The sequence below is a fragment of the Neomonachus schauinslandi genome, chromosome X, assembly GCF_002201575.2.
Source record: "Neomonachus schauinslandi chromosome X, ASM220157v2, whole genome shotgun sequence".
Lineage (NCBI taxonomy): Eukaryota > Metazoa > Chordata > Mammalia > Carnivora > Phocidae > Neomonachus > Neomonachus schauinslandi.
The window spans coordinates 45,985,333-46,011,204 of record NC_058419.1 but is presented as its reverse complement, the minus strand read 5'-3'; the positions used below and the strand labels follow the sequence as shown (position 1 = coordinate 46,011,204).

The 25,872-nt window shown below is 40.5% G+C and overlaps 1 protein-coding gene across 4 annotated transcripts; it reads left to right on the top strand.

The window, feature by feature from the left end:
• The first annotated feature begins 3,081 nt into the window (after positions 1-3,081).
• ARMCX3 (armadillo repeat containing X-linked 3) lies at positions 3,082-7,852 on the top strand. 4 transcript variants are annotated; one of them, XM_021697066.1, is made up of 6 exons: positions 3,095-3,227; positions 3,331-3,380; positions 3,759-3,838; positions 4,131-4,191; positions 4,441-4,511; positions 4,789-7,852. In XM_021697066.1, the coding sequence occupies exon 6, from the start codon at positions 4,935-4,937 to the stop codon at positions 6,072-6,074; it is 1,140 nt and encodes a 379-aa protein (XP_021552741.1). In that variant the 5' UTR covers positions 3,095-3,227; positions 3,331-3,380; positions 3,759-3,838; positions 4,131-4,191; positions 4,441-4,511; positions 4,789-4,934; the 3' UTR covers positions 6,075-7,852. The 4 variants fall into 4 exon arrangements, with proteins under 4 accessions (XP_021552872.1, XP_021552741.1, XP_021552808.1 ...); XM_021697197.1 differs by lacking the exon at positions 3,331-3,380 and having other exon boundaries at positions 3,082-3,227; positions 3,731-3,838; XM_021697133.1 differs by lacking the exon at positions 3,331-3,380.
• Positions 7,853-25,872: the final 18,020 nt, after the last annotated feature.

Genomic DNA, 25,872 nt, shown 5'->3' with positions numbered 1-25,872 from the left:
CTGAGCCTGCAGAAGGCTATGTGAAGCCACTGCTGAAAGGAACCTTTTGGCTCAAATTGGTATGTGGTCCCAGGTGATAGTTGTCTTAGACAGTGCCACCAAACAAAAAAGGATCAGCAGATGCTAACACTAATGGGATTATAGAGAGTGAGAAAAAAATAGAGAGAAGATCTTTATTTTAAAAAGCTATATTACTTTTTGTATTGTGTTATTTGTTTTTGTGTTGTGTATTAGTTAATTTTGTTTCGTTGCAGGCAACAGAACCCAAACCTGGTTTAACTGAAACAATGAGGGAGTGTTGCAGACCAGCATCAGCTCTGAGGGGGATAGGTAGGAGGAATTCACAGTCTCTTCAGGATGCCATCGTTCTGCTGTTTTTTAAAATCTGCATTCTAGATTTAAATTTTAGTAAGAGAGTATTGAGTTGGTCTCTTTTGGGCACAATGCCCACCCTTTTGCTGGGGGGAAAGAGGGGGGATGTAAAATGTAAAATGCACTTCCTTTCTTTTCCCAGAGAGAAATGTAAATTGTTTCAGACAGTTGATTTGCTGGAGCCTTTTCTTTTCTTTTTTTTATTTGAGAGTGAGAGAGAGCACAGAGAGAGAGGGAGAGGGAGAAGCAGACTCCCCGCTTAGCACAGAGCTGGTCGCGGGGCTTGATCCCAGGATCCTGAGATCATGACCTGAGCCAAAGGTTCAACCAACCTGAGCCACCCAGGCGCCCCTTGCTGGAGCCTTTTAACGACTTTGGATGTTAACCCATTGTCCAGTCATGAATGAGATGCTGGGGGCCTGTGTGCCACAAAATGTCTTAGTTGTGGTTTTCACATTCACTAAACATCAGAGAGGTATAGTTCAGAAATGGTGATGCACAGGATCATATTCTAAGCCAGAGTGACGTGGCTTTCCTGACAGGATTCCTTAGGGTTGTATTTATAGTTCAGCGTCTTGCCCTCATTGTTGCATGATCAATCCCTGACTTTATCTGAAAGCAGAGGTCTCTATCAAGAAAAGACCCCCATTCATAGAGACTTGAATATAAATCTAGATCTGAACACACGAACCCATGCATCTCTGCATTCCCCACCCCCTTTAAGTGGGCCAAAAGGGAAGCTAAGTACCGATAGGAGTGACAAGTGAATAATTTACCCTGAGAAATACAACTGTCAGAGGGTACTGAATGTTTTTGTCAGTTTTAACAGTCCATTCTCTCTGTAAGCAAGCTACTACTTAAGAAGCCACAACGTCATGGGGCGCCTGGGTGGCTCAGTCGTTAAGCGTCTGCCTTCGGCTCAAGTCTGATCCCAGGGTCCTGGGATTGAGCCCCGCATCGCATCGGGCTCCCTGCTCTGTGGGAAGCCTGCTTCTCCCTCTCCCACTCCCCCTGCTTGTGTTCCTTCTCTCGCTGTGTCTCTCTCTGTCAAATAAAAAAATAAAATCTTAAAAAAAAAAAGAAGCCACAACCTCAGAAGTTGCTTGGTGAGCCTGCAATCAGAGCAAGGGCACTTGGTGAGCCTGCAATCAGAGCAAGGGCACTGGTTTGGGCACCTTAAGAAGTGGCTTTCAGTTAAGGAAGCTCGAAGTACTCTTACACATTATGGGGATGGCTCTGCCAAGAAAAGCTGAATGTTCCATTCATCTTAGCCAGGACTCCCTCTCCCCAGACAGGGCTTGGGTGGGAAACTACCAACCCTTAGTTCTCTGACTCTTCTTTTCACACATTCCCATGCTTGAATAAGGCCCATGTTGCACATGATCTTTCTCTGAACACAGAATCATGTAGTTGATTTGGTTTTCTGTTTGCTAAATTTCAGTCATATCCTAGTACTGCCTCCTCGAAGTTACACAGAACTTCTCTGGAGTTCTGCCTATACCCAAACTCTCCAGTCTCTTGATTTACTCCCGTATTGTCTGTGGATTGTACAAGTTATACTTAGATAATAGCCTTATATCTGAACTATTAAGGACTATCCCACTGTAGATCCCAACGTTCTGACATTATTTTTATTACTTTTCCCAATATAAAAAAAAGGTTCAGTCATTGCTGACAGGTGAATCATTGAGCTCACCAAACCAGTCAGTGAAATGTCTCCACACTAATGACTAGAAGCCAGAGGCCAAGTTCAGCCAATTTTATCTTTGTCTCAGTGTTTTTCTAATATTTATTTCAAGGTGATATTCTCTCTTTGTATCCAAGTATTTTTGTAATATTCTTTTATGCTTCTTACTTTGTCAGTGTGCATGCCTTTTTGGACAGGTACCCACTATGTACCTGACTTCTACTCAACCTTTTCTGTGTTACTGCCTTCTGAGGGCTCCATGCCTCTTCCTTGCTAACCGATGCAAGTGAAAGTCTGCCGCCCTCCTGTTGAGAACACTGGCCTAGTCAGAAGATTTATGCAATCTCAGACACTCTAATGAGCTCATTCAGGGTTGTGTTACGTGCTAGGCCTCAAGACATTAAGATTGTTTGGAGTGAGGTGTGTAACACTCCCCACGAGTGAGAAAATGTGGGGCTTTTGGAGGCCATCACCCAACATCACTCTCCCAACTCCCACTCTTCACCCCCCCTCAAATGAGAATAGCTATACAGTAATTTTTTTTCTCACAAAAGAATGCTGGCTGGGGGCAGGAGAGGGCAGGACAAAAAGAACAAAAAAAGTATTAAGAAAGTAAAACAAACAAACAAACAAACAAACAAACCACACTCTCACTCCAGGTCTCCTTTTCTGATGGCTTTTTCGTTCCAGATCTGGGACTAGATTTCAGAGGAAATGGTAGACATTAACAGCTGGGAGGAGGGGAGGTTGAAGGAGAGGTTGCTGTCCCAGGAGCTTAGGGAAGGAAGAGGCAATTTTTCAAAAAAGTACAAGTGGCCAGTAGCCCCTGGGGAAGATGCTGTCCCTTCCTGGTAATCCGAGGAAGGCAAACACAACTACGGGGAGATGGGATTAGCAAAGAAGAAAGAGTAACCAGGCCTGGTGTGGGGGAGGGAATGGAGGGGGGCGGGCCCTCTTCTGCCGCACTGCTGGTGGGAGGGGAAATTAGGGACCCGAGTTGGTGGATGACGTAGCTCTCACGTGACCAAGAGCTGACGTGTGCAGAAGTCCTTCTTGTTCTGGTCCTTGTTCCCGTCTGAGTACCAGCTCCCCACTGCCCTGAGGGCCAGCGGGCCTGCGGCAGAGGGAAGGAGAAGGAGAAGAAGGAAATTGTCCCGGATTCTTGCAGGTCAGTGCCTGGGAGATTCCATAAGGTGGGGGGGCCAAGGGCGTAGGGCGGAGACCGTCGCGGGTCCTGAGGCGCCTCCGCCGTCTCTTCCCCTCGCCGCCAGCTTTCCAAGACATCTGTCCCGCCCGCAGCCCATTTCGATGCTGCGAAATGGTGAGCAGGGGGCTGGTTGGGGAGGAGCCCAGAGAACGGGTGTTGGGAATCTGCTGGGAGCCGAGGCCGTAATCCGGAAAGAGAGCTGTGGCCTGGGTGTTGGCCCCCCAGTCCTTCAGGACGGCGCCGGCGGGGAAAGGCTGGACATTTGGGGAGGGGGAAGGTGCAATGTGATGTCGGCAGAACCCTGAGGGGGGTTAATAGGGGTGGGAAACCTTTGACAACCAGGCCTCTGAATTAGGAAAGAGTTTCGTGCTCTGGGGACTGGTCGTCCACCAAGCGCTCAGTAGCGGCCGTTTCCCGTCTTTCTGACTGTGGCTGTGTCTTCCTGACCATGGCTCTGTGTCTAGGGGGTCCGAGCCTCTCCTGGGTTGCCAGTCTTTCCGTAGGTTGCGGCACTACGCCAGGCAAGAGAAGAGGAAGGAAATTAACCCCAATCGGTGAAGGTCGATTTGAGGGTAAGGCTATCTGGGGACCCTAAGAGGGGCGGTGGTGGGGGGTAGGGAGAAGCCAGAGATGGCAATAATCTAGGTTAGGGCTGAGGCTGAGTGTGTTTCTTGCACTCTCGGGACTGTGGTGAAATGGCGTTCGGGGTGTGTGTGTGTGTGTGTGTGTGTGTGTGTCGCGGGGGGTGGGAAGGGGGTGGGGGTTGGGGAGAATGATAGAAGGAAAACCTATCAGAGAGTTTGTTCATAATCCTCCTCTCTCAACAGCACTTAGTCCCCATGTTTTCGATCTGTCATCCTGCAGGTCTGCTGTAGCAGGTGGCACCACTTGAAGCGAGGGAGGAAGTTTCCTCGGATCAGTAGAGGTCGGTGTAGGCGTGGGGGCTGCCTGGATTGGGGGAGGGGCTGGAAATCAGCCACAGTTGGACAAGCTCACCCAATCCTACCTTATTTCCCTAATATCCCTCCCGTTTCGGGTTAGGGAAGGGGCAGGTTTATGCATGTTTTGGATGGCATAGAGGTGAAAAATCTCTGACAGCCTGGATGGTGAATCAGGAAACGTGAACTGTCAATCCATCAAGTTCTCAGTTCTCCCTGGCTCTGGTCTCTTGCAGATTGCAAGGGTTGTTGGGCGTGGCACACCTCCAGGGGAGGGAAAAAGGGACAGACTGCCTGTCTGGAGGAGGTTAGTGCAACAGTGCCACTCCCTGGGGACACCCGAGGTTGGGGTGGCTGAGGCCCCAGCAGAGACTAAGGGCTCCATTGCGTTTATCTAGGCTTGGGGAGAGGGTGGGCTGGGGAGGGTAGAGGGAGGGTGAAAGGAGGAGGATATAGAGGGTTTGTTAACAATCTACATTTCCTACCAACTATTCATTTATGACTCTCCTGTCCTTCTGTGCAACTCTCTGCATGGGGCAACACAGAAGAGAAACTCAAACCCCATTTCCTTCCTCCACCCCCAGGTCCACCTCCAGTGTCAGCTACTGTGGCCTTGAAGTGGCTGAAGACAATCACCTTCCACAGGCCTGCACCCAGGCCCATAGCCCTCCTCTCCCAGCCTGAGTGAATACTCTGTTCCTTGGTCCCTGCTATTGTCAGGGACGATTGCATGGGCTACGCCAGGAAAGTAGGCTGGGTGACTGCGGGACTGGTGATTGGGGCTGGAGCCTGCTATTGCATCTATAGACTGACCCGGGGAAGAAAACAGAACAAGGAGAAAATGGCTGAGGGTGGGTCTGGGGATGTGGATGATGTTGGGGACTGCCCTGGGGCCCGGTACAATGACTGGTCTGATGATGATGATGACAACAGTGAGAACAAGGGCATAGTGTGGTACCCACCTTGGGCCCGGATTGGGACTGAGGCTGGAACCAGAGCAAGGGCCAGAGCAAGGGCCAGGGCGACCCGGGCTCGCCGGGCTGTTCAGAAACGGGCTTCCCCCAATTCAGATGATACTATTTTGTCCCCGCAAGAGCTGCAGAAAGTTCTTTGCTTGGTTGAGATGTCTGAAAAGCCTTATATTCTTGAAGCAGCTTTAATTGCTCTGGGTAACAACGCTGCTTATGCATTTAACAGAGATATTATTCGTGATCTGGGTGGCCTCCCAATTGTAGCAAAGATTCTCAATACTCGGGATCCTATAGTTAAGGAAAAGGCTTTAATTGTGCTGAATAACTTGAGTGTGAATGCTGAAAATCAGCGCAGGCTTAAGATATACATGAATCAAGTGTGTGATGACACAATCACTTCTCGCTTGAACTCATCGGTGCAGCTGGCTGGACTAAGATTGCTTACAAATATGACTGTTACTAATGAATATCAGCACATGCTTGCTAATTCCATTTCAGACTTTTTTCGCCTATTTTCAGCGGGAAACGAAGAAACCAAATTTCAGGTTTTGAAACTCCTTTTGAATTTGGCTGAAAATCCAGCCATGGCTAGAGAACTGCTCAGGGCCCAAGTGCCCTCTTCGCTTGGTTCCCTCTTTAATAAGAAGGAGAACAAAGAGGTTATTCTTAAACTTCTGGTCATATTTGAGAACATAAATGACAATTTTAAATGGGAAGAAAATGAACCTACTCAGAATCAATTCAGCGAAGGTTCACTGTTTTTCTTTTTAAAAGAATTTCAAGTGTGTGCTGACAAGATTCTGGGGATAGAAAGTCACCATGATTTTTTGGTGAAAGTAAAGGTTGGGAAATTCATGGCCAAACTGGCCGAGCGTATGTTCCCAAAGAGCCAGGAATAACTTCTTGATTTTGTAGTTTAGAAGCAACACACATTGTAAAACTATTCCTTTTTCTCCACCTTGTTTATATGGTAAAGGAACCCTTTCAGCTGCCAATTTTGAGTGATGAATATCATTGTATCATCAACGCTGATGTTTATCTGAGTCGGTTTTCAGGTCTAAGCTGGATGAATGGATATCACTACCTGTTCTGAAAACATGTTTGTTGCTTTTTATCTCGCTGCCTAGATTGAAATATTTTTACTATTTCTTTTGCGTGACAGTGAACCGGTTGGTCATAAGTAAGCTCCCTCCTGTCATTTGCATTAACTTTGTGTATCATCAATAAAGTTGTGTGTTAATGCTGAAAAAAAAAAAAAAGAAAAAAGAAAGAGACCATCCTTGTCCTTTGGTTTTATAATCTAGTTGGAGAGATAAGAAATATACAAACAAAAAGATAACAGGATATCTGGAGCATATCCTCATTGTCAAAAGTGTGCTCTCAGAGCATAGAGGAAGCAAAAGCTTCTGGGGGATATGATAGTCAGCTACAGATTCCTAGAAGAAGCGGACCGTCTAAAATGATTCCTGAATGGGGTAGGTCCTTAGGCTTTCCAAGAGCGGGAGTGAGGGGGCACTAGGCTGAGAAAGGCATGGAGGTAGGAACCCTTTTCCTATGACAGTGAGGAGACTAGTCTACTTAGGGTGGAGAGTGTGGGGAATGGAAGTAAATAAATTTGGAAAGCTGAGCGAAGCCACGTCGTGGAGAACTGTTTGAATAGTATCCCACTGAACACCAAGAGCCATTAAATATTTTTGACTAGAAAGAATAATTGGAATTCATATAGAGGCCTCTCTCACCAGCTGTGCAGTGTCTATGAGGGTGTGGAAAAATGGATCCTACCAAACCCTGGTGGTAGGAAGGAGTTTACATTGAGTTTGTACGGGTATGTGGAGGGCCACTTGGTAATACATATAAGCCTTAAAGTATGTAAACCCTTTGTCCTAAGGAAATAATTGAATAATTGGCTAAAGACTGTATGTACAAGGCTATTCATCCCAGTACTGTCCAAAACAGTAAGAATCAGAAGCAACTCTAAGTGTCTAGCACACCGGATTGGTTCAATAAATTGAGGAACGTTCACACGGTATATATGTTAGCTATGTGGATTCAAATCCATATTGCCAGGAAAAGATATTCATTCTGCATTGTTATATGAGAAAAGTAGGTTAGATAGCAGTGTTCGTAGAATGGTTCCATTTCTTTTTTGAATTAGTAAAACATATTTTAAGGTAGACACTACTATGGAATTATAGTTATCTAAACAGTAACTGGTATATTTGAGTGGAAGGATAATGAGTGATCTTTACCTTTTTACTTTTTATTCATCCACATGTTCTTATTTATATAAAATGGATATTGGTTTTTTGGAAATTTTTGAAAAAGGAAGTGTTGGGAATGAAGCAGGTGGGTGGAGCATGTACCGAGTAGAAAACAATTTAGATTACAAATGAGATGGGTTAAAGTTGCCTCTCTGAAATGCTAGATGAGTGATGAAGATGGGGTTTGTCATGAAGGTTAAATTAAATAATACATGCAAAATACTTAGAATGTTCTGGCCACAGAGCAGTTAGCTAGGAAAAATGAGCACCCTTAATTCCCTAGAATGCAGGGTTGATAGTTTTTTGTTTGTTTGTTTTTGTTTTTTTGGTTGACTTTTATTTTGCTGGGGGCATTCTGCCATGTGTCAGTGTCATTTAATAAATAATAGCAACAATAAAGGTTAGCATTTATTAAGTGACTAGTGTGTAGAGTTGTCATTCCTGCAAGACAACTGTTAAAATAATTTCTCAGAGGAATAAGGTTTTCTTATTTCCCAGGACTCAGTGTTTCCTCAGACATGATCTCACCAGCCTCCACAACATATTCCTAGTGAGATCAGGAAAGGGTAAAATCCTCTGTTCAGTGGCCTTCTGCTTCCAGCCCCAGGCTTCCATATACTTACCTTAATGTTGTCTATATTAGATAAAAGGGTCAGGGATTAGTTGGCTTCAAGTTGTTGCATATGGTGAGCCTATTGAATCACGTACAAGTGGAGACTCATTTGACACTTGTTTTACTGGTGGGAGCAGGAAAAGGCAGTTAACATTTTTCTTGCTCTGTTATTAGGTAGGAGAAAAAGATTTGGGAGGGGAAGGCTAATCCACTTAAAATAAATTGAGTTTGAGGAATCTTTGTGATACCCAGATGGAGACAGCCTATTGTCATTTCAATGTATTCAGCTGGCACTCAGAGGGGGGAAAAAAAAAAAAGATTTGGGAGCCACCAGAGGATTAATGGTAATTGAGGACGTGGGAGTGGATGTGATTCCCAGAGAGGAGGTACAGAGTGTAACAGTGTAAGGAACTGTGGCAGCTGAGGAGAGAAGCGCAGAATTGAAACTGAGTGTAAGCCCTTGCAGACGCTTTTACTATCCATATTTCTATATATTCTCTACATAAAATTAGATGATACTGTAACTAAATTTTTGGAGCCTGATTTAAAATTTTTTAAATTTTCTCCTAAAAAATATTCATTGGAGATACTTCAGAAAATAGAGACAATGAGACTTGTTTTCTAGCCCAGATGTGTAGCTTGAACACCTAAAAAAATATTCACAGGGCACCTGGGTGGCTCAGTCGGTTAAGCATTTGCTTAGGTCATGATCCTGGGGTCCTGGAATCCAGCCCCTGCTTTGCTGGGCTCCCTGCTCAGCGGGGAGTCTGCTCTCCCTCTGCCCCTCCCCCTGCTCCTACACACCCTCTCTCTCTCTCTCTCAAATGAATAAAAAAAAACCCTTAGAAAATATTCACATCAAGCCATGTTGAATTTGGGGTGCTGAGTGATTACTTAACCTCATTTTTTTTTTAAAGATTTTATTTATTTATTTGACAGAGAGAGACACAGCGAGAGAGGGAATTCAAGCAGGGGGAATGGGAGAGGGAGAAGCAGGCTTCCGGCTGAGCAGGGAGCCCGATGCGGGGCTCAATCCCAGGACCCTGGGATCATGACCTGAGCCGAAGGCAGACGCTTAACGACTGAGCCACCCAGGCGCCCCTACTTAGCCTCATTTTAAATGTGGGTAAAAATGAGGTTAAGTCATAAAAAGCCACCATGTGGCGGGGCACAGGCCTGACCAGCCTCCATCTGCTCTCAGCAGATTTCTCCTCCTTTCCTTCCTTGCCATTCTTTTCCCCTCTCTCTGCCTCCCACTTCAGTCTTGATTGCCTCCTGCTGGGGGATCACTGGCTGTAGCCTCTTTGTGCTTCTGTGACCATTTAATCCCCATGCCACCAGGTCACGCACCAGTGGGCATTTAATACAGAGTAATAATTGTCATTGCTGTGGTAATGTGGCGACCCAGGGTGTGACCGGGTGCCAAACATTTTCTGGAAGTCTTGTTGAACAGAGACCGAGAAGGAACTAGTCTTAGCGTGGCACAGCCCTAGGGTGCACCGCATGTACTTGGGATGTCCCATGCCTGGTGTTACTTGGAACCAAATCGCCTGGACTTTGGGAAGTGCTGTGTGAGACAGATGTGTGACAGCCTGGTCCAGGCAGGCCACATGGCTGGCCAAGTCACTCGCTGATGTCCTGATGTTTTCACATTGGAGGTTGCCACTCTCAGTCATCTGGGGAAGGGTATGGCTCTAGGATTGTGGCCATGATTGTGGCAGATCACGGGGACAGGGAGGACCAAGTGTGCTCTCTTTAGAGATGATGGCAGCTCCCGGGAAACCGAGGAAATTAGAAACTGGCAGGATATTTGGTTTTGTTCTCATCTAAAGGTTTTAGGAATTTAAGTGGGTCTACCCCAGTCAAATGTGTTCAAAGGTAATTTTACAAAAATGGAGTATAGTTCTCTTATAAATTGTCACCCAAAGCATAATATTTCAAGACTCAGAAAACTGGCTTTCTTTTTTTAAATTTGTATTTTACTTGCCTTGTCTCAATAAACATCCCAAGTGTGGGTTTAGCAAATTGCTGTGGTTCAGGCAAATTTTGTGTTTATACCTCTTTTTTGGTTAATTTCTCTGCTAAGTTCCCTTGAAAATGGTTTTTCTAAGAATGATTATGACTATTTTCAGTGTTATCTTTGTACATTTGATTTACATCACATCCCATGCTGAAGGTTTTTTCTGGTTTCTCTATTTGAACTGTGGCTCTTCCTTGCCTTTAAACAAGAACTATCTTGCTACCATCCTAGGGTACAGAAAACTAGGATAATGGCCCCTGGTTTGCCCTGCCCTGAGCTGTGGTTTTAAGCAGGATAACAGATATTTATATTTCAGAATGGTGTACTGCCACACTTGATCTTGTCCATTGGGTCCCCCAAAGGCCTTGTATTAAGGGTTTGGACAATGTGTGTGTTTGTGGATAGGCCTGGGGGGAGGGAGAAGGGAGGTGGGGAGAGCAGAAAGCCCTATCGGAGGGGTAAGTTTATCCTTACAGGTTCATGCACATATAATTCAGTCCACCATTGAGATTGGGCTTAGTGTAACTCTCTGGCCCTGTTGACCATTGAAAGGGTAAGTGTAATAATACAAGATCTTTGTTTGGGCACAGAGTCCCCTGTTTACTGAGCATTTCTAAGTTTGCAGAGTAAAGAACATACTATCAAATGGGGCAGAATTTCTTTTTGGAAAAAAAAAAAGTGATAATTTCTGTTGAAAAATAATTTCCAAGTAGACCAGATTCTTAGTGTTTGCTGCTCAGAACGTTCTCTCCTTAACATCAGTCTATATCAGAAACCAAATTATCATCAGAAGATTATTTATTTAGTGCCCAGGGAATCGGGGCAAGCTGACTTAGCTAGATGTTGGTGCTGTCAAAGGAGAACCTGGTGCATCCATGTCTGCTCTGGGGATTGACTTGTTGCTGAAATCAAATACTTGTATTCAATAGTTAGAGCATTTTTCTCCCTGGACACAAATAAAAAGTTTGTCTGTTTGGATACCCCCTTGACAGAGGCAGAATATCTGTGCATGGCAGTTTTATGACTATAAAGATGTATTATCAATTAGCTTTCATACGGAGTTTGAGAGATGTATACTTTTACAGCAGGAGGAAACTAGTATTTGCAGTGCATTCTTCCCTACATGTTGATTAGTCTCTCCCTTTTCTGGATTATTTTTGTTGTTGATGTGTTGATGAGTAATGAAATTTGTTATTAAATTTTTCTGAAACCCAAGCAAAATGAATTGTCACCTCTTTAAATTCTTTTTTTCCATTTCCATTTCAGTCTTCTGTTCACTGAAATGTGATTTAACTGTGTTCACACTAATTTTTGTGGCTTTCTTTTGATAAGCTGTAATGACAATCCAGACATAATGACATGGATTCATAAAACAAAATTTTTAGTTTTTACTTTCTTTTATCATTTAAAATGAGTTAAATGGATTCTCTTTTTGATACTAGAAAAACGGAATTTAGGCAAGAACATATAAAAGCAACAACATTTAAAATATTTTATAAATCAGAAATCCATTCAAACTGACTTGGACAGTGATTCCTTATAATCAGTTACTATTTAACATCATCAATCTTTGCCTCTTGTTAAGCTGGTCCTTGTAATCTACAGCCGAAAATTGGAAGTATTAAATCGCACCATGTAACCTATGAAAATTCAATAAATTCTGGTTGATCTTCTTCCAAGATAAAGGTTAAATCTTTATGTTATGAATGTCACAACTTGTGAATGTCTATAAATGTATATTACACATACATGATTATGTTTGTTTAGGTGGATATGGTTATAATCGGGGAAGAGTTAAGATATCAGTAACACCCTGGAATTGCTTTTCAACTATTTTTAAATTGCTGATAGATGTCACAGATGTATTTGTTCAATGTTGAAAGGGGAAAAATTAGTGTCTGGGGAAGAAGGCCATAGTATAGGCTGTGCATTGGCAGGCAACATTATGCTTCCAGCTGGGCATTTGACTATGAATTCAGTTTTAATCTTCTTTACTGTGTTTTCTTAAACCACAGAAATGAGTCATGCCTATTAAAAATTAAAACAGATAAACATATAAAGCAAAATACAAAACTGCCCCCCTTCTCACCCATGTTTACAGTTACCTACTATTACCAGTCCAATGTGTTCTGCGCATATACAAACATAAATGATATATGTATTCACATTTTTATCAGAAAATGAATTCAGTCCATTGTTCCGCTTTGCAACTTTTGTTTCACTTACAATATATCACGTGTATCTTTCCAGTGCACCTCTTTCCTCATTTAACTTTGTTCATGCTGTCTTTCTCTGTAGATGATCTACACTTTTAGCTAGTCATATCACTCAGCCTTTCCCTTTAGGGCTTCTAGGTTTGGGCTCATGCTGAGGCAGACTTTTCCCACCCCGGGGTTTTAAAATAATTTTTGATATTTTCTTCAAGCTTTTAAAAATGGATGTGTGTGTGTGTGTGTGTGTGTGTGTTTAATCTTTCTGGTATATACTTTTGTGAATGGTATGACGTGGAAAAGTAATTTTACTTCTTTTTCCCAGCCCCAGACATTGAATATACCATACTTTACTCCACTTTTTGGCAGAACTTTTCATACGTTATTAGTCATAGGTTATTTACAAAATGTTATTCTTCTCGTAAATGGAAACATTATTGCTCTTTGCTATCTTTGAGGTATGGTACACTGAGGACTGTTGGTGAAGTCTTCTATCACAGAACCATCTTTATCAAAGATGAAATTAATAGTATTGGGTTGCGATATTAGTAATTCATTGTGCTATGAGTCTATTATGAAGACATTTAAAACACCAGAAGAATAAATACAATACACTTTGGGCTATGAGAATGCCACAATTTTTAAAAGCAATCTAGCAGATGACGTCGTGAGTATGACAACACTTCACTCAAAACAATCTTAACATTGTCCCGGGACACATGACAGTGAATGAACTAATCAGTGTATTTGAGAATTTGAAAATCTGCTAGCTAATTCAATCTCCCAAGCAGGAGAGTTATTATATATTGTTATATGTGCCTGGGAACCAAAGATAAGACACTGGTCTTTTTGAAACATGGAATGAACTGTTAGATCTAGAGCGCTTGAACACTATGAATTAAGACATTTCAGTGGACACTAACAAGATAAAGCGATATTCTTATTAAAAAAACCCGAAGAGATAGAGATTTAAACTTACAAAACACACTTGAGTACAAAATAAGAAATAATATAATAAAAAATGAAATAAGTATCAGTGGGACATTGACATTGAGACAATATTAGGTCACAGTCCAGCTTTTTCTTGCCCAACTTCTGGGTTCTATTTGTTTATATATTTTATAATTTGTTAGTATTTTGATTTTACATTTATTGTTAGTATTTGTTTGTAATTCTCTTTTATGTACTATCTTTAACAGGTTTTGGTTTTAGGGTTGCTAGCTTTATAAAATTCATTAGTGAACTTTCAATTTTTTTATTCTTTTCTAAAAGGTAGAGCTTGAATAACATGGGTATTATCTCTTCTTTAAAGGTTAGATAGAACTGAACTGTGAAATCATTTGATCCTGGTTCCTTGTTTAGTGGTAGGTCTATAAACACATTTCCAATCCTATCTCTAGTAATTTGTCTACTCAAATCCTCTATTTCTTGAGTTAATGTTGGTAACTTCTATTAGGAAATCATCCATTACCTCTAGAGTTTCTAATTTGATGTCATAGATTTGAACATAAAATTATAATTCTTTCAATCACATCTATTTATGTAGTTAAACCCTTTATAATTCACAATTTGTATACTTTTGCTTTCCCTCTGTTTTCACTTAGTTGTACTCATGAAGAGTGTTTTATTGGTCTTTTCAAAGAACCAGCTTTGAATTTATCACTTTTACAATTGTTTGTCTTGGTCATTATTTTTATCTTTAATTTTCCTAATTTCTTCTATTTTTGGATATGTTCTATTGTATTTATCTTTATCTAATTCTTCAAGAAGAGTACTTATTTCCTTTATTTATGGTCTTCTTGAACAATAATGGTAATTAAGACCTTATTTTTCTCTGAAAACAGCTTTTGTCATGCTCCATAGGCTTTGATATGATGTATTCTCTTTTTCTTTTCTTTCCAGATAGCTTGCAACTTTAGTTTTAATTTTCTCTTTGACCCAGTGGTTATTTTAGAGAACAAATACTATATTATCAGGCAGTTAAATTTTATGGTGATCTTTTATTATTTATTTCTAATTTTGTTAAGATAAGAGGGTGTGCCTATAAATTCTCAAATTTTTAAAAATATATTTCCTTCTTCATTTACTGAGTTTTTAAATTTGAAAATTGTGTTTTTCAATCCCCAAAATTATTTTTCTTGCTTTAATTATAGTCCTTTCAGTGCTATCATTATTTATTTTGCTAAAGATTATACCTGACTCCTTCAATAGTTCTATTTCAGTGGGAGATAATATAAATTTTTTGGTGCACAGACAATGGATATGAATAGTCACTTATGGAAGTGATACAAGGGATTGGGGAAATTTAGAGAATGAAAAACTCCAAGGAAGGTGTTCTGGGAGCTATCCCTTGGAGGCAGGACTGGGCTTTGACTGAAATTTGATCGAAATCAATTTTATGATTCTGTGTCTATTCTTCACCATATCCACATTTTCTTCAAACACTGCTTCTTAGACATACCTAGTGATGCCTATCTAATACTACATTAACAATTTTTCAGAAAGTGTCTTGAGATTGTTACCCATAATTTATCTGTTCTCTTACTCTGTCTCCCCAACCGCTTGCAGATCTGTAATGTATCAAATTAGCAGTGTTTCAACTATTGTGTGTTGATTACTTCAGTTGTAGTGCTCAGAATTTAGTGTCTAGGTGAAAGCAGAGTGCAAGCAAGTAAGTTGTGTAGAGACCATGGCTTGACCAATAGCTGGTACCATTTCCCAATGTGCTCACCCTGCTTATATCTCCAAGGGAAACCTCTAAAGAGTGAGAAAGAAGAAAACATACAATTATTTACTAAAGGATGGGGTGACAGACATTGAAAACTATTGAACATTTCTGAGTACTTTCTCACTGGAATCCTGGAAAGAGAGTGCCATTTCCTCCTTCCCTTGAAGATGGTTTCTTATTTGTTCTCAAAGTAGAGATTTAATATTGCACTGGGGATTATACATATATACATATTGACATGTATGCATAAATGGTAGAATATTATATTTTAGATATAAATGTATGGTCTTGTTTTTCTCTTCCACAGTATTTCTTACTTTTTCCATTTTCCTCATTCCTTTCTTCAGGAAAGATTTATGGAAGGGATTTGGTAGCCCAAACATATGAAAATATCATACTAGGTTTGGTTGGTGCTCTGCACTAAGATGTATCTGGTTACAGTTTTATTTCTATTCAGCGTGCTGAAGACTCAGTGTGTTCAATATGAGTATTCACGTCTTCCTTCAGTTGCGCCACAATCTCCTCAAGTATTTGCCTTTTCCTCATTCGCTCTAGTCTCTCTTTATGGAAAAGCTTCCAGGCATATTTTAATATTTTCCATTCTTTCTGCCATGTAGTCTAACTTCTCATTCATATTTTGCACCACTTCATCTTTTTGGGCTCCATTCTCGGTAATTTTTTGAGATTTATGTTTGAATGTCTCAATTATCTCCTTGCTTTTGAGTTTACTTCTGCTAGGGCCATACACATTTCACCAGTTCCAGATTATTTTTATGTTAATTTATATCCTTTGGGTTATCAAACATGTAGGAAGTGTGAATTCAACCCCACACCTATGGGTGGAGTTGGCCTGGGTTCTGATTGCTCCCAGGGGGCTCTTTATTCACATCCTCACATAAAAGATAAGCAAAACAGTATTTTTGCTTTGAGGAAAGGTTTTCTAGTCATCATTTCATGTCCTGGTTGTGCTTCTGTGGGGCCTGGGTTTAGACAGGAGCTAAGTACCACCTTCCCATCTTCCACTGCCTAGAAGCATTGCCTTCAGTCACTAGGTGGGATTAAAACCCTGGCCTCCAGCCCTTAAAACCAATATCCGTCTGTTTGTCTTTATCTCCTGCTCGTTGTTAGTTCCTTCTTTGATTCTTGGGGATTTCCATTTCGTGATTATGAGCTTGACTATATTACTACTTTTAGAGGGGGTGCATATTCTATCATTTCTGTGAGAGTGTCAGGTGGGAAGAGGAAAGCTTTCCAAGTCAGTTCAGTCTGCCACTGACTGGAAGCTCCTCAGAAGTTTTGTTGGATTGGATTGTGTAGGTGACTTATGGTCATGTCTCTTAAGAGACATTTGGGGGTGGGGGATGGCTGCTTTATATTACTTCTAGCCAGGATAGTATAGGGTCTTACCAAGCTTTCTATATCCCAGCATAGCAATGGCAGGAAGCAGCAGAGAAAGTCTTGATCAATGAAGGATGACACAGAAGCACGTAGAGAACCACCATGTCTGAAGGGGCCACAAGGAAGGAATGAGAATGGTGAATTTTGTAGATGATACCAGAACCATATGGACTCCTTCCTTCCAACACTCTAAGGCACTCAATAAGCATCCTCGAACTTAGACACAACCATGGAGAAAATAGTAGATCTTGAACTCATACCATTTCGGTCACCCCCATGTAGTGAGACTACAAAATGGAAATTATGAGTATTGTTATAGAAAATAAAAGTTGGATGTCTTAAACACTTGAATTTGTGGACTGAGATTTATTCCAATTACATAAAAATATATACACGTATATGTACATACAGATTTGTGTATGGATAGTAAAACAGCTGGAAGGATGTGCCACAGTGCATTAGCTATGGCATTCTGTAGCAGTGAGATTGCAAGATATTTATATTGTCTTTTTTGCCTAGTTAACTATATTCCTTATTTCAGCTCAAATTTCACTTCCTTAGGGAATTTTTCCTGTCCCTTATCTACTGCCTCAGAGTGTGTCTTGATCTTCTGGTATATACTCTTGTATGTCTGTGTTCTAGTCCTTCTCTGTACTTACATGAAATTTTAATTATACATACACTTGTGTGATTTCTTGGTTAATGTATATCCTCCCCTAGTCTGTGAGCTTCATGAGTGCAAAGACCTAGTCTGTTTTTCTCACCATTGTATTCTCATTAACTTGCATAGGCACTCAATAAAGACTTATTAAATGAATCGATGAATACATTTCTGCATTGTTTGAATATTTTTATAATGACTGTACGAATTTCATTATTAAAAGAAAATAAAAATCATCCTATTTAGAAAAAAATATAAACAGACCTTCTATTTAGTCTGATTCCTAATATTTTTGAGGGTCATACTTACCATCAAGAATATGTTGGTAATTATATCCTCTCTCTCCTGAAAAATCCACATACACCCTCCCTTCACTCCTAACACATAATCTTGCATATACTTTCCAGGTATTTTTTACTTGACCAGAGAACACTTGGTCTAGGTTAATCAGTATGGTCAGTGGGTGAGAATTCCTTAGATACTGGCCTAAGCCTGGCTGAGGGGCCACCAGGGAGGTGGTGGAATGGCAGGCAGCAACCTTGCGGCAAGGCTAGGTTCCTCCTGGGTTCTCTGGAGTTTGGGGATGAGACACTCACCAAGCTGCACTCCTCAGGCCAGGTAGGAGGCAGCAGAAATGATTCAGGGCAGCTTCTACTCAGGCATCGTGAATAAAGAATGAGAACAAGTCGGTCTGGGGTGGCTCTCCCCACAGCAGTCACTTCTCTGGGCTTCATGGAAACCCTCAGCTGCAGAGGTCTAGGAGGGATCTCATTCCGGTTTCCATTGGTAGGAACAATACTCCCATCTATGCTGGGACTGGAATTATCTCTATGGGAAACTGGGCCAAAGGCCTTTACTCAGGTTACCACCTTGGTCACCTGTCCATATATATCCTTGGAGGGAGCAACAGAGTCAGGTGCTGGAATGCAAAGAATGAGAGACTCTGGAAGGGGTCAGGAGACAGCACCTTCCCTCACTCTTGACAGAACAAGGAGGATCAGACCATCTCTGCATCCCTCACATTCCACACACTCATCTGTCTCAGCCTCACAGCTCTTCCCTTTGCCCAGAGTTGAATCTCATTGTTCAGAAGGATTCAGTCTAAAAACATATTAAATATCTTAGCATGTTTGGGGCACCTGGGTGGTTCAGTCGTTAAGTGTCTGCCTTCGGCTCAGGTCGTGATCCCAGGGTCCTGGGATCGAGCCCCACATTGGGCTCCCTGCTGCGTGGGAAGCCTGCTTCTCCCTCTCCCTCTGCCCCTCCTTGTGTTCCCTCTCTCACTGTGTCTCTCTCTATCAAATAAATAAATAAAATCTTAAAAAATATATCTTAGCATGTTTATTAACACTTCTTCCACAGAAAAATGATACAATTGTAAAACTTAATTGGACTAAGGCACTTGAAATGATGCCTCCCTCTTAGGTTGGAAAAGTTTTTTGTGACAGATTTTTCCTCATATTGATGCCTCGTTAATTTTTCAGTGAAAATAATTTCATTGCCTTTTTTCTGATGGTGAAAATGATTGCATGCCGATGCTTATTTTTAAAGGCTGAAATAGTACTGGAAAATATGAGGAAGTAAGTAAAAATCTCATGTTCACTCCCTGCCTCTATTGTTGACCTCCTGCCCACTCTCTAGCCCCAATCCCTGCCCACTCCACCCCCATTTTGGTGGATGGACATGGTTACTAGGGAAATGGAAGATAGTACTGTTTGTGGGATTGAAGGTGGAGGGAGGGGCCTGGGGCCTGGGGATCAGGCCAGCCCTGAGAACGGTATCAATGAGTCTGAAGACATTTGAAAACTGTTACCCAGAGTCAGGAAAAGCGGGCACTGTGACCAGCACCCTGAATGATTAATACCTTTTAATAACATTATATAATTCCTTTTACAAAACTCTTGCACACTGTGGCAGACGATGTTAGTGCTCTTCAATATCCATGCTGTCTGCTTCCTCCTGGGCACCCAGCTAGATGACAATGATCAGTGTCCCTTATGAATGAGTGTGGCCATAAGACTGAATTTAGTCCAATGAATTGCAAGAGTGATGTATATCATTTCCAGATTTTCCCTCGTAAAACTCCATGCCTGATCTGTGCTCTTTTTTCCTATCTACCAGTTGAATGGAGAGAACTCTTGAGTATCTAGTGTAGAGTGGAGTACAACATTGAATGAGCACGGGACCCTGAAGGGCCATGTGCAGCAGAACCTCTCTGCTGACCTGGAACATTAACCTGAGACTCTTTTGTGAGTGGGAAATAATTTTTTTTTTAAAGTCATACTATTTTTGAGTCTTTTGTTACAACAGTTTTAGCTTTTTATGCTACTACAACATTAATAGATTTCTTTCCTTCCTTTTTTTTTTTTTTGGAATTCAGATGATGAGGATTATAACTCTATTCCTTTCTTCATATCATACCATCTGCATTGGTCTAATCAAAACCTTTCCCTCTTTTCTTTATTCATTCATTTACTACTTTGTTTCTTCTCATCTCTATTCCTCACTTCCATTCTTCTCCCCAGAGGCTACTATTCTAATATATTTGATGTGTATATTTTTGTTTGAGTTCTTTTTAAACTTACATTATTTTGTATGCATGAATTTTTGTGTATTTTTATTTTGGGGGCAATACTTGATATACACCATACATTTATTAGTAAATATCCCTCTAAAATCAGCAACAATATTAAAAAAAAATCACTGCACTACTTGGTCAAGCAGAACTAGCAACTTCCATTTTTAAAAAAGTACAAATCTGTTATAAATTTCAATCAGTATACACATATATAATACAACATACTAGTTATGTTAAATGTTACAAGCCAATGTGAATCCAGTGGAATGGAAAAAAAAAAACTACACATCTAAGCTTTAAGAACCATTTTTTTTCTCTCTATATTAACATTTTCTCAAATACATATATGGGAAAAATGAGGTAACTGTAAAATGTGCAAGGAACAGAGACCCCCACCTCCAAATTACATCACAGAACACAGATGCTGGGCCCAGCTAGAGCTGGGGGCTGGGGGCTGGTGCCCACTGTCGGACCCGAGGCCAGAAGTTGGTAAATAAATGAGTAAACAATGACAAGCCCCCACCACAGGAAATCATCGGTAACATGATGTCATCTATAGCAAGGTCGGCAAATCACAAACATCCTAAATAATTGTTTTATAAATTGTTTTTGGATGATTTTTTAAAAAATGGTGTTTCCCTCCCCTCCCCACCCCCATAGCTGCTCATTGGAATCATTGCTGCAGCCGAGGCACAATCCGTGAGCCTGTTTCCGCCTGCCCCAGGAACTTTAAGGATTCTGACAACCTTTTGTTGGGGGTGGGGAAAGGTCGGGGGTGGGAGAGGGTGCTTCCCTGTGCAAAACACGTGGGGTTCCAACACTGCTATAAATATAGAAACGTCGCCTGGAGTTACATACAGTAAGACTTTGGGTTCTCCATGGGGGTAGGGCCAGGCTGATGGGGCCCCATGGCAGGCTGAGGGGAGGCAGGGAGCCAGGGCCGCCTTGGGGAGAAGAGGGTGGTTGGAGCCTCCCTGAGGCTGCAGGCGCCAAGGGCTGCCTGCTAGGATGTGCCGGCCCCACACGTGGTTCATTCAGGGCAGCACCCCCAGCTGGGGGTTGGACAGGAACCAAGCAGGGAGAAGGTGGGAGCCCTGCCAGACCCTATGGTGGGCCTCCACCAGACCTTGGAGGGCAGGGCTCAGGCTGGGAGGGGGCTCCACGCCCTCCCTGGTCGCTGTCCTCCGGGGACTTCCTTGGAGGAGACTCGCCCAGTCAGATGCCAGACGGGCCCTGGCTGGAGGGAGAAATGCCCTGAAAAGCATATGGTCCCGGAAGGCTCTGGGGACGTGTGCAGTACAGGGCATGGAATTATAAATCAGCTGAACACAAACCCCCGCCCTCGCCCCCGAACTCCACCAGTGACCGCCAGCTGCCCAGCCCAGCCCCAGCCCCAGCCGCACAGGTGCATGCAGACCAGGCGGGCACCACCAGACCATTCCCTCCTCCCGGGCACTTGGCCCTGGTTGGTCCCTATATCCCCCCTTTAAACCAAAAGAAAACAAATTGGTGAAAAAATCCACACCCACAAATCCTACCCTCGATTTTGGGCCAAATGAATAAACAATAACTGCTGCTCCTCACGTTCATGCAAAACAACAGAGAGGAGAGATGGGGCGTGGGTCTGGCCCCCATCACTGCCAGGGAGGGATGGCCACCAGGAACACAGGAGGTCACTCTCCCCCGCATGGCCCAGGCCCTCTCAGGATACATGCCACCCCAGCTCAGGGCCTGTCTCCCGTCTGTTCAGGAGGCTGGCTCTGATTTTTTAATTTAGATAATGGTATGGTGCTATGGTTCTCATTGTCTTCCCCCCCCTGCCCCCCAGCAGTATCAGTGTTCTGGAATATATATAAAATAAATGGAATGGTTGGGCCACCCAGAATATGTATAGTTAATTTGATTAAGTACTGTCAGATTGTTTTTTGGAATAGCAGCTCCAGTCTAAAATCCAATCGGCTGTGTGTGTTGAAGTTCCTATATCTCTGGACCCTTGCTAACAATTGGCTTGTCCCAGCTTTCTAATTGCTGGCCAAATAGGTGTAAATATATTTGTAATTGTATTTTAATTGATAATTATCTGACTAATAATAAGTTTGAACATCTCTTCATGTATTTCTGAGCATTTTAGTTTTCCTCTTCTCTGAGTATACTTTTTACATATTTTGCAAATTTAGGGTGGTGTGTTCCTGTCCTTTTCGATTTGCAGGAGTACTTTATGTATGCTAGACATTAATTCTTTGTTAGTTTAACATATTGCAAATATGTTTTTTCTATCTGTTATCAATTAACTTTGTTCCTGGTGTCCTTTATTGAATAAAAATTCTCATTTTTTATGTAATCAAATCTATTAATCTTTTTTGCTTTATGGTATGTAGTTCTGAGGTTTTGTTTAAGCCATTGTTATCCAATTGTAGGCCACAAAGATGTTCTTCTCTATTATGTTCTAGTAACTTCATAATTTTAACTTTGATATTTAGGTCTTTCATCCTCTGGTGTCTAGATTTATATTTGGTGCTAGGCAGGGGTCCAGTTTTATTTTTCTCCAAACAGTGAGCCAGTCTTCCTGATACTTTATACTAAACTGTGCATCCTTTCTCCATCGATTTGTGGTGCCAATTTTATAGTATATTAGGTTTCTGTATTATATCTGTCTCTAGGTCTTTCCATTTATCTATTTATCTCTTCCATATTGTTTTTTTTTATTAAGGTATGGCAGGGATAGCTGATACTCACCAAATGATCTTTGTACTTCCTTACTTTCCCTGCCTGCCTTGCATTTGGATTGGGGCCACATGACTAGACCTGGACAGGGTACTATAAGCAAAAGTAATGTGAATGACTTCTGGGCCAAGGTAGTTTAAACACCTGTAAAAAAAGACCATGTATTAAGATGAAGGAGCCACAAGATGGACCAAGCCTTGGATCAGTGAGTAAGTATATGGAAGACTGCAGAGCTGCCCAAAACTTATTAAATTTTATATAAACAAGAAATAAACCTGTGTTTATTTCACTGAGATTCTGGGGTTCATTTGTTAATGCAGCATAGCTTATCGTTACCCTGACTAATATATATGGTTTTGTAGTATATCCTACTATCTGGGAGAATAAGTATCTCCTCTTTATCCTTATTTCTCAAAATCGACATAACATTTTTGAAGTTTAAAACTTCCATATAATGTGTCAATTAAGCTTTGGTAGATTTTCTTTTTGATGTTAAGCCAATTTTGCTTTCCAATATTGATTGTGACATATTTTACTACATTGCTGGATTCTACTTGCTGGTATTTTGTTCTAAATTTCCACATATATGTTTATAAGTGAGACATCTATAATTTTCCTTTTTCATACTGCCTTTTTCTGGTTCTGATAAAAAGGTTAGTACTAGTCTTGTAAAATGCATTGGATAGTAATACTTCTTTCTGTTCTCTGGAAGAGTTTGTATAACATTTGAATTATCTATTCCATCTGGGCTTTTTTGGGGAGGTAGAGGGACTTTTAAACTACTTTTTATTTCCTCAGTGGTTATAGGACACTTTGGGCTTTTCTTTATGAGTAAGTTTTGGTAAGTTCTATTTTTCAAGGAATTCATCAATTTCATCCATGTTTTCAAATTTATTATCATAAAGTTAGTCATAGTATTATCTTTAAAAATCTCTGCTTATGCATTATTATTGTTTATTTATACTTTTTTCTTGATTAGGCTCACCAAAGGTTTGCCTTTTTTATTATACCATACAAAGGAACAACTTTTGTCTCTGTTAATACTGCCTAATGTATTTTTGCTTTCTATTTTATCTATCTTTTGCTCTTGTCTTTTTCATCTGTTTTTAAGCTTATTCTCTTAGTCTTTTTCTAGCCTAATTTGGATGCTTAGCTTATTGATGTTTAGTCTTTTTTTAGTCTAACATAAGATTTTAAAATAATAATAGCTCTTTTGAGAGATAATTTATATACAAAACAATTCACTATTTAACATGTATGATTCAACATTTTTTAGTAAATTCACAGGGTTGTGCAACCATCACCATGAAAAATTTTAAAACATTTTTGTCACCCCCCAAAAAAACCCTGTACATGTTAGCTGTCACTCTCCATTTCTCCTCCACTGCCCCTCCACCCCTCATCAACCACAATTCTACTTTCTGTCTTTATAGATTTGCCTATGCTAACATCTCCTATAACATAAAAATTTAAGACCATAAATGTCCCTTGATATACTGTTTTTACTGAATTCCACAAATTTGATCTTCTGTACTTTAATTAATATTCGGTTCTCAGCATTTAAACATTTACATTATGTTTCCTTTTTTAACTCATGAATTATTTAGAAGCATGTTTTAAAATTTCCAAACATATGGGTTTTTTAAATGTTATCTTGTTGTTATTGATTTCTATCCTAATTGCATTTGGTCAGATAAGATGGTCTTTATGATACTGATTCTTAGAAATTTGTTGAGACTTGCTTTATGGCCAAGTACATGATTAATTATTATAAATGTTCTATGTAGCTTAAGAAGAAAGTGTATTCTCCTATCATTGGGTGCAGGATTCTATATGTCCATTAAATCAGCTTGTTGACTGCACTGTTCACTATTCTATATCTACAATTTTTTTTCCTTGTCCTTTGAATACTTTAGAGAAGTATGTTGAATTTTCCCATGCGATTGTTGGTTTGTTCATTTCTTTTTATAGTTCTGTAACATTTTTCTTTACATATTTTGAGGTTATTTTATTAAATGCCCATACATTTAGAATTATTTTTTTGGTGAATTGAACCTTTTACCATCATTCAAAAACCTTTTATCTTGAAATAATAATAGATTTACAGGGAGTTGCAAAGATAGTACAGAGAGGTCTTCCATACCTTTCACACAGTTTCCCCCAATGGTTACACCTTACATAACTATAGTGTGAAAACAAAATTAGGAAACTGACATCAGTACAATGTGTGTGCACAGTTTTACACGGTTTTATCACACCACTGCAATCAAGATACAGAATTATTCCATCACCGCAAAGATCTCTTTTGTGCTACCTCTTTCTAGTCACACACACTCTTCACCCCACCAGACCTTAATGCCTGGCAACCACTAATCTGTTCTCCATCTCTATAATTTTTTCATTTCAAGAATGTTGTATAAATGGAATCATATGGTATGTGACCTTTTGAGATTGGCTTTTTTTTCCCACTCAGTACAATGCCCTTGAGATTCATTCAAGTTGTGTTGTATGAATAGTTTTTTCCTTTTTATTGTCAAGTAGTATTTCATGATATAGATGTACAGTTTATTTAACCACTCACCAATTTTTATCTTTAATAATGCTTTTTGTCTTAAAATCTATTTTATCTCATATTAATTTGGCTATGCCAACTTCCTTTTGGTTAGTGCTTGTATAGTATATTTTTGTATCCTTTTACTTTCCAAGTTTCTGTGTACTTATTCTTGAGCATGTGGCTGGATTTAAAAAACCTGACAGTATCTTTTAACTACTAAGTTTAGCTCATTTTCACTTATTATGATTACTAATACATGAGAACTATTGAGCTTTCTATTTGTCTTGCTTTTTTGAAGCTCCACTTTTCTCATTTTTTACCTTCTTTCGGATTTTTTGTTAGTGCATTTTTTTTCTTTACTGCCTTAGACATTATACACTCTCTATTATTTTAGTGGTCACTTCTGAAACTTTATCATTCATATCTAATTTAAGTCTAGAGTTAATCAGTATATAAATAATAGGTGACAGTCCCAATTGCAATTAATATGGACTGCTATAAACTTATGTTCTTAGGCACCCTCAAAATCTGTAATTCTCTTTTTGTTCTGATATTGCAGTATCACCATCAGACTTAAGGTGTTTTCATATTTCAAGGTGTGAGCCTCAATGAGAAATATGAGACAAATTGTTATTTATTTTCTTATAAGCAGGGCTTAGTGGGAACTATTTTTTAAAGGCCTAGAAAGGCTCAGGATTTTCCAGGTCACCTATTTTGGTTACCAATGTTCCCAGTTTCGCTCAGGAAATGTGATAAAGTGGTGAATTCAACTGATATTACATTTAAGTAATAGACCAATTTCTAAACCCTTTCTTTCTTTCTTTCTTTCTTTCTTTCTTTCTTTCTTTCTTTCTTTCTTTCTTTCTTTCTTTCTTTTTCTTTCTTTCTTTCTCTTTCTTTCTTCTTCCTTCCTTCCTTCCTTCCTTCCTTCCTTCCTTCCTTCCTTCCTT

What these genes read in the sequence shown, in the direction of transcription:
- ARMCX3 (XM_021697197.1), top strand. Translation starts at nt 4,935, where the DNA reads ATGGGCTACGCCAGGAAAGTAGGCTGGGTGACTGCGGGACTGGTGATT.